This window comes from Pleurodeles waltl, chromosome 1_1 (genome assembly GCF_031143425.1).
Source record: "Pleurodeles waltl isolate 20211129_DDA chromosome 1_1, aPleWal1.hap1.20221129, whole genome shotgun sequence".
Lineage (NCBI taxonomy): Eukaryota > Metazoa > Chordata > Amphibia > Caudata > Salamandridae > Pleurodeles > Pleurodeles waltl.
In genome coordinates, this window is record NC_090436.1 from 240,955,747 (window position 1) to 240,968,290 (window position 12,544).

The 12,544-nt window shown below is 42.0% G+C and overlaps 1 protein-coding gene across 2 annotated transcripts in view; it reads right to left on the reverse strand.

Annotated features, from left to right (window-relative positions):
- Window positions 1-12,544, reverse strand: part of LOC138283476 (complement component C6-like) — a 337,439-nt gene that overhangs the window by 251,536 nt on the left and 73,359 nt on the right. For both annotated transcript variants that reach the window (XM_069221431.1, XM_069221430.1), the window contains exon 6: window positions 1,938-2,070. In XM_069221431.1, the coding sequence (XP_069077532.1) occupies window positions 1,938-2,070 (133 nt within the window). The remainder of the gene's footprint in view (window positions 1-1,937; window positions 2,071-12,544) is intronic.

Here is a 12,544-nt window from a genome sequence, read left to right on the forward strand (position 1 = left end):
ATACACAAAAAAGTCAGTATGACCATGTTTAGAAAACCCATGAAGTCCTGGTTCTGTCATTATTAGGACGGTTAGCAGCACTTGTTGCATCATTCCTTAGCAATCTATAAATATAGCGTGTGGATGCCTATAGTGAATTGCCATGCTTTATAAGCAAAACCCTAATTACGAATAGGTTGCTTAGGATGGACTATTAACTATGGGAATGCTCTGTATGTAGCTCCAGTAATATGTAATCACTTAAGAGGATGGAAAATAAAGGGGCATTCTTTGTCTGCATACGATCATGTATATGAAGACATTGCTCCACCCTACTAATCACCTGTCTCTGCTTAGATTCAATTTAAGGTGATAGCGTTGGTTCTTAGAGGAGTCAGGGGCATAGGCCACTGCATTTATAAACTATATCGGGCTAAACATCCTTCCCCAAGAGCACTGAAATCCGAAGGCTCAGTTCTTATCAGGAAAAAGGAATGGAAAAGCAATATCTCTAGGACACAGATCAGCAGTTGTGGGGAGAACAAACAAGAACAAACATCCTAAACCACTTTAGGGTAAAACCAACCATCAGAAGCTGAGGATAGGATATCTTCTCTTCTGACTGAGATTTAAGTACAAATAAATCAAAGAATTCAGATGTGCAGTTCTGCTATTGTTTGTTTGTGATTGATATGAGAGCACATTGTTTGTAAGCCAATGTGCGCTATTGCTTTCAAACTGATGTTTGTTGAGTAGCCTTACACAAATCTTGTAAGGTCACATGAAGAAACCTAACATAACAGTAGGCCTACCTCAAACCTGCTCCAGCTTAGGAAATGACTAAATACACACTATGTTCTTTGTGGTGCAGTGTATGTAGCTGAGTTCTGTCACAAAGTGTCAAGTTAGAGGTCCATAACTGGCAGTTGCTGCAGGGCTATGAATTGAGACAGACCTATTGAGAGTTGTATAAATCAACTGTTTCTTACCTACGCAGTGATGTCCAATGACTCTACATACTGTTTTTAAGGAGCACTGCATAGCAATGTGGGAACATTTCACAGCAGGTCTTAACACCCAGCTAGCCCTACAATCACTCGTTGACTGGACCTTTAACGTTCACCCTCTACAGTGCCTTTTAGCGAGGCATGCACATCAAAAATGCATACATACATAACATAACACAAAATAACTTAAGATAAGACTATATTGCCAACACAAAGTGAGACAATCCTGAAAAGTATTAATGGTATCTACTCAATCACTTATTTAGTCTTTCTTTCCATCTTACACTACCATTGCCTCTCCTCTGCTATTCTCCAGGATGATTAACCAATCTCCTCAACCTGTCTGTTACCTTGCCTCTCCTGTCAAAGTTAGAAATGAATGCTTCACACCTCACAGATGCACCTTTCTACACATTTCAATCAGAACTCCACTGACACTTGAATGGCCCAATCAACTGCAGCAGCATGGCTTTTGTATGTGAAATGGCAAGAGCCTTGGTCGTGCTTCCCTGCAAAGCATTTACAAAAATCTCTGGTATAAAATGGTGATCAGCAATCACTGCAAACAGCAGAAATCAGGGAATTGCCCATTTAAAGCAGTTTGTCTTGACAGTTCAATTGAATATCTCACAGGGCGATTCGGCTCTTATATGACTTGCAGTTGCCAATGTTGTTACTGGTATGAATGGCATACATGGACACTGCGTATTAGAAACAGGACAGAACATCAATTGTAAAAAAAAAGTTGATGCAAAACATGGAAATGAACAGTGCCATTTGTATTGTATCGGGATATCTTCGAGATGACGATAAGTTGCAATTCTGCATCTCATTAGAATTAATAATACTTTTTCAGCACTTGAAGATGCTTCATGCAGTGGATATCAAGATGATTTAATACAGCGAAAAACAGAGTTTGAAAAGATAGGTTGGCAATAGAAAACGTTTAACCTGAAAGGTGACATTCTCGAGGTTTGCAGGAAGGCGATATTTGGTGAGATTGCCCTGTATTATGTTGCACTTTCCTCCATAGAAAGAGTTATCGAGGACTTCACCCACACTTTTTCCGGACAAAGCATTGTACCTAGAGAAACAAAGAACACTTGTTTTGAGGATTAATCTTAGGCACGTTGGGATGTGCAATGAAATGCAATATGTTGGATCATATAGGAGTTTTGAAATGCATGGAAGGTGCAAACACATTTGCATTTTTAAATAATAGAAAGAAAGCGAATGTGGGTCTGAAACTGCTGTATCATCTTAAGCGCCCTTCTTCCAGCTCTACTTAATATCACTGCAGCTTTTACTAAGAGGCAGTTCTTATGTTGAGACTGTTGGATTCTGACTTCCTTACTTTCCAGCCCTTTGTGACGCCATGGGTGCATAATATAAGTGCATCCCCAATAAGGCAGACTTGGCCTGTTTGACAGGGGCTTATTTAAATGGTATTCCACATGACTAAACACCGAGTATGTCCTTAGCTCACAGAACACCCTTATTATCCGACACATTGGCCAATCACCAGTCGGTTCACACACCTAAAGAGAGTTTTTTACAGGACTAAAAACGATTTTGAGATTCACAAAAAGTGTTTGCGTACACTCTTTAAAATACTTACTGACAGCAATTTTCATGTCACCAAACTCCCAGTGGTGGCAGACTGGGTATTTTTCAGGGCATTATTGCTACCAATGATTGTGCATACCACAAAGTACTTGTTTGTGGGTATTTGCCATTTTTTTCTGGCTTTTCCTGAAAAGAGTCGGCGATTTACTCCGGACAAAGAAGTAACCCCTTTCTGGGATGGGAATGGGTAAATAACACCCACAAAATGAATAAGGCTTCCAAAGGATGAAAAGGAAAATAAAAGTTAACAAGTGTGTTTGTACTTGCTCAGGTACTGCAACATGAGTAAACATGTACATGTATATTTGGTTATGCAAAACTTGGATTCACTCGTATATTTCATGAGTACTTCTAGGAAACTGAAACAGTTGCAGAGTACCGGAAATCTTTGAATTCCAACAGTATAATGAGTTTTATTCCATCAAGGGAAAAAAACAAGCTCCTCTCTGTCCTGGTTTGCTTATAAATGACATCTCAACCCGAAAAAAACTCTTATTTTGTCACCATTATGAAGTAATTATCACATGCTTCCTGACTATGGAAGGCAGTTGTTGTTTACCTTGTAACCCTGTTTCTGACTTTTCATTTTGCTGTTTATTTCTACTGTACTGACTCCCCAGGGGTTGTGATGATGCCTTTTCTGAAATCTCATTTTTAGGTCTCGGCTATAGACAGCACATGCACTGTCTGAAAAACAGATGTGTTGTAACTACTTTGTGGGCTTCAGCCTGCCCATAAGCTTCCGATTTGCTGGCTCCAACATCGCTCCATTATTAGTTCTCCCCATTTGTCCATGGCATGCATGAGTCAGGCCTCTTCCTGTGCTTAGTCCTCCCCATGGCATGGATGAATTACTCCTAAACATACACAGTAGCCATTTTAGGGCATTTTTTCCAGACTACTTTTTTATGTCTTTAAGAGCTCTTTTCACAAGAGCTCCTGTTTTTTTTTCTCGCACTTTTCTCAGTGGCAACTGATTTTTGCCTAACTGTATACCAACCTACAACTTATTTCAACAACATGTATAATTCTGTGCAAAAAAGTGTATGGGTCTGCTTCTGTCAGTGTATCTTCTCTGTGTTGCTAACACCCCTCCTCTTCGTCCGTGCTTGTTTATAGGCCAAACTTCTTTCCTCAACCATCGTTTATCTCCCTGTGGGAAACATGACAGTTGAATAGCATTCCTGAAGTCTTGCATTTTTCTTTTTAAACAGATCAACTGACTCCATGGTCATGGCTATAAAGTGTGAGCTCCATATAATCACATCTGCTGTAACCAGAAAGCTCGGTTATACCAGCTGCTGTGCGTTGTCTCTGATTTGTAAAACAATACATGTGAATTAGACTGCACAGTGCTGCAGACAAAGTAGGACTGAGCGCTGCCTACCGTATTGATCGACTCCTTCCAGGACTCTTGGTGACTTCCTTTCTGGGCTCACCATCCTCGGAATAAATACGTAATCACAGACACATCACATGAACATGTGTAAACGCTAACAAAACACACATGCACAGGCAGACCAATGATACCTAATTTCATACTAGCACTGCTATATCACACAACCACATGTGTGTGAACACACACAAAACACACACAAAAATGCACACATAACACACAGGCAACCCCCCAAAAGAAATAACACACACATTTAAACACAAGCACACATGACACATCCTCAACCTCACAAACATATGGCTAAAAAACATTCACATTGACAGCGCCAAAAGCTTGTAGCTCGCCCATAGCTGAGACATATTGGCTTTGTCAATACTTGCTGCTTGGGGTGTGCTGGCTCTGTTTGAATGGCTTTCTGCTGCTCTCTCTTGTTCCCTTCTGTCATCTCTTTCCCTGTGTAGCTTGTTGCAGGTTCCTTGACTGGCACAAGCCTTTGGCTTCCTTGGTTCTCCTCTTGCCTCATGGGGGTTTATATTTCAGGCATCCCTTCTTTTAGAAGCTTTCTCCTCTAGATGCTTTAGTTAATTCTTCTTCCTTTTGGACTCCTCATTCATTTTTGTGTGCTTGGGCATTGGCACTTGAGGCTTTGTGGTCTCCTTCGTTTGTTCCTTCCTCCTTTATGTGTGAACTTTGCCCTTACTGGCTGGCTACTATGGTAGCGATCAAGGCTAGTTGCACATGCTCTGGTAGATCCTTATGATATCCGGACTGTGAAGAGGAAGTGATGAAAAGGAAATGCTTTGATTACTTACTAGTAATTCCAACAATCTGCTTCTGCTTCCCTTTACAGGCCTTACAAACTACCAGCAAGCATGTTGTGTGTGGAGAAAAAATTGTGTCAGTTTGGCTGCTATGTCAGTTGATGCAGGAGGTTTTCGGGATGAAGGTGGTCCTTCACAGGCATATTTGGAGGGTGGGGGGGTTTATTTTTTTCCTTGATGGCAGCATTAGGGTGCTTGGTTTAAGGCCGCAACAAAACTGATGATTTGAGGACTAGGTCATATACGTAGCATAGGAGTAAGAGTTGCTTGCTGTAGCTTCCTAAAGGTGTTCCTAAAGATCTTGCAGCTTGTAAACTGTCCTATCACACATTAGCAGTCATGGTAGGACAGCTAACTAGTGGTCAAAATAAGTTTAGTAGTTAGTAAAAAACATTAACATCTTAGGAGAAAAAGAAACCGCTCAGACAATGAACAATACAGTACATATTATCAGTACTAATACGTTCACAAAAAAATACAATGTGCGAAATGTGCAAACGAACCAATTTTAAATTTTAAAATGATTATCAAAATAATAAATAACAGTCAAAGCTGGAACCATTTGACAATATTAAAAATGCCTGGCAGGATGGCAGGTGAACAGGGTCCTCACAATCCACCGTGGTTCATGTACAATTCTGTGCAGATTATCAATATTAGTGCATTCACTAACCAGTGCAGTGTGCAAAATTATGCAAAAGGTGCAAACGAACCAATCTTTCATTTTAAAATGAATATCAAAGTACTAGATGACTACCAGGCTAGCGCATATCAAGATATTAGGGAGATGTCCAAACTAGTCTACAATGTGGAAGCGTATGCAAAATGTGCAAAAGAGCTGGTATCTAATCTTAAAAACATATATCAAAATATTAAGTAATTGTCAAGCTAACGTGCATATTTTTTTTAAATAGTTGTCCAGGCTAAGGTTTAGCTAGCTTACGGTATACAGATTTACACAAAACGTTTTTGTAAGGGGCCTTCTTCGCCATTCATCTACATTACCAAATAAATTATTTGAAAATTTCCAGAAACTGGACCAGCCTGATGTTCAGCATTATAGTCCTTGGGTCAAATGACTCGATAAGGGATGGTCTACAGGATCTGAACCCTAATACATTAGATTATTTTTTCAGCATGCTTCTTCTCTGTTGGGCCATGGCTGGGCATATGCATATAACATGCAGCAACGTTTCGTCAGCCCGATGGCATAAGTGGCATTGCTGGTCTCCTCTTTGGACTTCATCCCTCCACTTTGGTTGAAAATCTAGAGTTGGAATATCACCAAATCATAGTCAGTAATGTCTGCTTTATCTTCAGGAAGTAGGAGGCCTCCAGGATAGGTGACTCTTTAAGGGTTTGATAAGATTTTAGAACCAGTCACCCATGCGACTGCTTAAAGACTTTCTCTTTATCTTCGGTCCGACGTTGCAGTTTGATAGATTTGTTTACTGCTTTCCTAAGGGCTTGACCAGATATGTTTAGGTCCCACAGGTCGCCTAGCTCAAGCATCTCTATACTTTTTTCAGAGTATTTTTTATAATCACCATTGCCCTATTCAAGATTAATTTTTCGTTGATACTAGGTTTGCCAAAGCTTCTTTGGCAGATTGCCGCAGTTTGTGGCAGCATTTTATAAATGCAGCAGGCCTAGCAAGTGTATGCCTTACTAGTGAAAATTTCAGCCTGGCTTGGGCAGGTGATGCCGATCTAGGTAGACAAAAAATTTGTTTGTATGATCTTACCATTTTCTTGTCCAGAAGATCAGTCTCTGCACTAATCATTATTTCTGTCCCATATGAAAGCGTGGGTAATAATTAAGCCTTCATAACTGATGGCAACTGTTAAGATTAGGCCCCCGGATAGTTCTTGCTAGTGTTGTAAAGGCATGATTGAGGGCCTGAGCTTTTCCCTTTATCGCCTCTCTTTGGGGCGCGTACGTGCCTCTTGCATCGATTATCTTTCCATTAAGATGCTATTTGCGCTTGTTGGAAATGTGGCTATTAAGGAAGATCACTTTTGTTTTGTTACGATTTACTTCCAGCTCATTGCTCTTTGCATATCACCCTAGACAATTCAGTAGTCTCTCTAGGCCTATTCTAGTGTTGCTGAGCAACCGCAAGTCATCTGCATACAGCATGTTAAAAAGTTGCTGACCACCACGGCTGTGTGCGTGAGCTGACTGTCTAGTTCTGACAAAAGGTATGCAATATATAAATTGAACAGAAGTGATGCTAAGGCACAGCCTTGTTTTAGACAGATTGATGTTTTGACTTACCTTGACAAGTCGGTACCCTCCCCTCATGGTAGGAAAGATTATTTGCAGACTGTTAGTATCACCTATGCAGTATGCACAGTTTGGCTATAGCAAGAGAGATTGTTATCCGTGGCATGAGCTGCTTACCTGAGAAAATGTATTCAATGTGGTTCAGCAGCACATGGATACCGGCCAGCACCTCACACTGTTCAGCGTGCAGAACAGAACTGGGGTCGGAAGCTCAGGTGCTGGGGGTGCCTTATGGGGGACCGTGTTGGAAGCAACATAGAGCCACAAGATGAGTGGACCCCTTGAATGTGATGGGTACGGATGATGCAAGATTTAGATTTTAGAAACGAAGTGCTCTCGAGGCAATGCACAGTGCCACTTGTACTAGTTTGCGTCACCCTACTTTTGTTTTGTCTGAGTTGCCTAACTTCTTGCACAACAAACAGCCACAATTCAACTTGCTGGCTGCTGTCTTACACGACTTCCATGTTTTTTTCAAGAATATTTCATTGACTTTGTTAATTATTTCTGTCACTGTCCTCTATGATAGAAAATACAAAGTCAAGTCCTGGAATGCCTTCAATGGTTTTGTTGTTTATATTATTACATTACAATGGATAGTGATATGCATAATATGTAGAGTAGAACCTAAATAAAATCTTATTTTCTTTGCAATTTAGCTAATTTTTTATAGCACACATATTGGGGTGGGCGATTCTCTCACAAGTATCATTATAAGGCTGCCCTGGAGAAACAGCATTTGTGTAAAGTGATGTTCCTCCAAGCTAGAAGAACTGGGGCTAACCTCACGCTGGGTGCACTGAAGTGAGAATTCTTCCTGAAGCAGCAAATATGACTTACACAGGACAGGCCTAGAAGTTTTCTCTCTTAAAAAACAGGAACTGCAGTCCCAACCCTCACCCCTGCCATCCACCATGTTACAGTACTCAAGAAGACTTATCTGCATTTTCTTCTTAAACAAAAGACGTGTTGGAATATCTAAAGGTAGCCTGGTCTCACCCTCACTTCAGTGTCTGAGTTTCCTCCCTCCAGCTAGAGGAATACAGACAATACTTTTTTCAATGTCCAGCATGCTACCCTCTCTTGTATCCTCGACCATGCTAAACTGGGGCATCCAAATGGATCCCAATTTTTTCTGGTAATTACTACTGCTAGACAAAATTTAAAGATAAACATCAGGAGACATCTGCTCTGGCATTTAAAGAATCTTTTTTGATTTGATGTATGCATTAGATGTTTGCATTTCTTTTCTTTTAACAAGAGATTATTCTTTAATTCTAGTGCATCCTAAAGCTATTGATATTTCCCTATATATGTATCCTGCATTTCTTTATACTTACATTCCATTTCCATTCAGCAGCCCTTGCTGAAGCAGTGATCTGGCAGTGGACATAATGTTCGTCGCATTCTAGGGCCTGTCATAAAAGTACTTAATATAGCACTATCTCACATGAATATAATGATATTCCTTTCTACAACCGTGCATCACCACCATGCATGTTGTCTAAAAAGTCTGCTCTAGGTTCCTAAAACCCTGCATGAAAGTTTTTGCATAAAGTCCTGATTGTCACCTCTTTTTTCTTTAAATGACCTTCTCCTTACGTTCCATCTTCTGTATCTTCCTCTCTCTAAAGTCAGGCTACTCTAACTCATATGCATATCTGCGTTAATCTCTAAAATTGGGCAGCGGGAGGGTGTGCAGGCTACAAGGAGGGTTGCAGAGGTAAGGGACTGACTAGAGAAATATACTCTGAAATTATATTGTCAATTGCTTCATAAGGCAGAAGATAGCTCTGGTCGGTCGTTATCATGGATACTTCTGTGAGAGGTATCTCGCTCTCCGACCCTTCATCCCTGATCCCTTAAGGGCCGGGAGGTTGTTATGCAGGGTGAAATACTAGAAGTATTCAGGTCCCATCTGGAACAGGTGTATCACTATCTGCTCCTCCCAGGTTGTACTGACGCCTTTTTGGCTTCCCTGGTGCTTCCAGGTTTGAGGGAGGTTGCCATGCATGAACTGGGTGGTGGCCTCAACCTGGTGGAGCTTTGAGCACTGGGCCAGTTGCCCGGAGGGAAGCCCTCAGGTAGCGATGGCTTCCCAGCTGAGTTTTATCAGGCGCCTTCACCCCCATCATCACTCAGCACTTGCTGGAGGTCTACTGGAGGCCAGTTGCTTGCAGGTGCTCCCCCATCCATGCAAGAGGGTTGCATTTCTGTGAGTCTGAAACCCGGGTCAGATCCTTCTGACTCAAAGCAGCTCGCAGGCCACTTACCATGATCAACGCTGACACTCATGGCCTTATTTACAAGTGGCCTGCGCCAACGGTGCTGCACTATTTGTGATACACCAACGGTGCAGGCTTCTGATCCATATCTACAAGGCCTCGCAGAGCCACTTTGCGTGGCTTTTTATGGCCTTGTAGATATGGAGTAAGGCAAAGCAGCGCAAGTTGCCTTACTTTGCGTCAGGGAGGTATTTCCATGGGTGTTGTGTGGGTGTTCTCATGCAACATCCATGGATTCTTAAGCATTCTCAGATTTACAAGTTTTTGTAAACCTGGGAATGCGTCAAAAGCCTACACCACCCAATATCTTTATTCAATCATGCCCTTTTTTTTTTTTTTTTTTTTTTACACTGGGCATCGCAGCAAGGTGGCTCACGACGCTGCCCTGCGTCAAAACGTGAATGAGGCTCTCAGATCCTTTGCAAAGTTCTCACTCTCCAAGTGTGCCCAGTGATTTCACAGCTAGGACACAATAACTAATGTGGTTTTATACCTGGGCATAGTACGACTATGAACTTAAGGTGACTCATGTATGTCCTACATGAGGTGGAGGGCCGGGAGGAGGAATTGGTGGTGGTTTCCATCGATATCCCTAAAGCATTTCACACTGTTAACTGGCATCATCTCGTGCGGGTGTTGGAGACAACGGGGTTTGTAGCACAACTCGGGGCCTGGGTTTGCCTACTGTATACCAGCACTACAGACAGGGTGCGGGTGGGCCGACTCTGTTTTGAGTCATGGGAGGTAGGCAGGGGAATGCGTTGCCTCTCTCACCTCATTTATTTGTCTTAGCATTGGAACCCTTAGCTGTCCAGATCAGGCAGGTCATGTCAGAGTGGGGTATCAAGGCAGGTGACATCACTCATCTTGTGTCACTATATGCTGATGATACACTTTTTTTTTTTTTTTTTTTTACTTTCAGCACTGAAGCAGTCCCTTCCTCTCCTGTTAACCTACCTGACTGCATTTGGGGAACTATCAGGTCTACAGATCAACGATGGTGTTTCCTTTGGGGGACTGGCGGCACATGAGCCGACCGTCTTACCACCTGTGCCTCACTAGTGGGAGACAGATAACTGGCAGTACTTGGGTGTAATGGTAGCCCACACATCACAGAAGGTCCTCTAATACAATATCAGATGGGTCATGGATGGCCTCCGCTCCTCTGTGTAGTTCTGGAACTTGTTCCCTCTCTCCCTCATGGGTCGGGTGTCCAGCTCAAAGTTGGTGCTCCTACCGAGATACTTATATTCTATTTAACATGCTTTTGATATTATACCCCCGGTGGTTTCTAGTAACACTAGGTTCACACTTATCCACTTTCATTTTTTACATCGCACCTTTATTACACCTGGGATGTTCCACTGAATGGACCCAAGTAAGCCTATTGATAGACCCATGTGTCATGCCCCGGTGACTACGTTTCTGCATTTAGCATTGGATTGCCCAGAGGTGCCTGCATTCTGGTCGAAAGTAACGGAATGGATGAGCGGAGTGGTGCGGATACCTGTGGCCAGGGAAACTGTGGTGTGCCTGTTGGGAGATGTTCCCCGGCGGAAGGGCTGGAAGATGGCTCATAAATTCCTACACCCACTGCTACTTCTTGCTGAGAGGCAGGTAGCAATTGCTTGGATGAGTCAGTGGGAGCTAAGTGTGGAGCGCTGTGTGGCAGGTGTGGCTAAAAGGGCGGCGATGGAAGAGATTTGATTGAGATGCTGTAGGCATGATGGTAGCGCCAAGAGGATGTGGAGGTGTGGGTGGGACTCCTTGACAGATTCATGGACCCTGGGGGCTCGCATTTTTCCTCCTCTTCTGACGGGGAGGAGCTGGGCGATGATGAAAGCAACTGACAGTTCATATTAGGTTTCTGAGCATCCTGGTGACAATCTCTGGGGCTGCTTTTTGATCTGAATATGAAAACGTAATGGGGCATATTCATGCTGTGGTCTAGATTTACTTCATATGTACCTGCCTACACTACCTGTGACGATGCTGCAATGGCTGTTTCTCTCATGTTTATTTTTCCCTGTATTGGTGAAATTATCAACAGAAATAAGAATAACGATATTAAAAAATCTCTAGTGTTGTATTTCTGCAATTTGTCCACACCTCATCTCAACGATCACAACCTGTCCTACTTTGAAAGTCATACCCTGCAGCCTAACAGTACCAAATGTCCTGTAACTTCCATCAACACTTTGCATGACCTCGCACTCCTCCTCCCCGTCCTAGTGATCTCACCAAATTCTATTAATTTAATGCATCACAAGGACACTGGAATAAATAAATAAATGGAATGATTTTCATGAGAGCACACAAATAATCCCAATAACGAGGGGATTACACTAATCTTGGGTTCCAGAGCAGAACGTTGCCCAGTGTAAAGGGCCTCAAAGCCCCGTCAGGAGCAGTAAGCGCTGTACAAATGCAGTAACAGTGCAATATAGCATTCTCAGTAAAGGCTGTCCTCGTCCATCTTTTCCAAGACTGTCTGAATTGATCAATTGTTTACAGTGCCATATTAACTGTAGATATCAGTTAGCTGGAGACAATGCAAATATCTAGCTTCTTTAGGAGTCCTGATTTTAACCATTGTGATAGGATTTGTATGATATCTTTTACACACAACCTTCAACAGGCTTCAACTTTGCTTTTCTCTTACACAGTCTATCAGGATGTTGTTTCAAATACTGGTCGAGGTATTTGTAATTTACTACATAGTTCTGTGGAATATTATTATTAGCTCATTCATCGGCCACTAGCTATAAAAGAAATTGGCAAAGCTTATAGGTCTGGCTTTACTGTGCTAATACATGCAGACAGCATTTGTACCTGTCTGTGTTGCATGTGGTAGCTCATTATATTCAGACCTGCTGGCTGCGGAGAAACAATCGGAAATAAACATATATTTTAAATCAATAGAAAAGAAAAGGGTGAAAGAAACAGATGACGAATACAATGCAAAAAGTTACGCTGGGGCTACAACAACGGGAAATAAACATAAATGAGGCCAATGAGGAAAAACAGAAAGAAAAGAATATCGAGGAAGGCAGGTAGACAAAACGCGCTCATGAGTCTTGACGAAAAGATTAAAAAGGTTTTGCTGGAGTGAACAATCAAGGCAATCCATATAGGAAATAATTA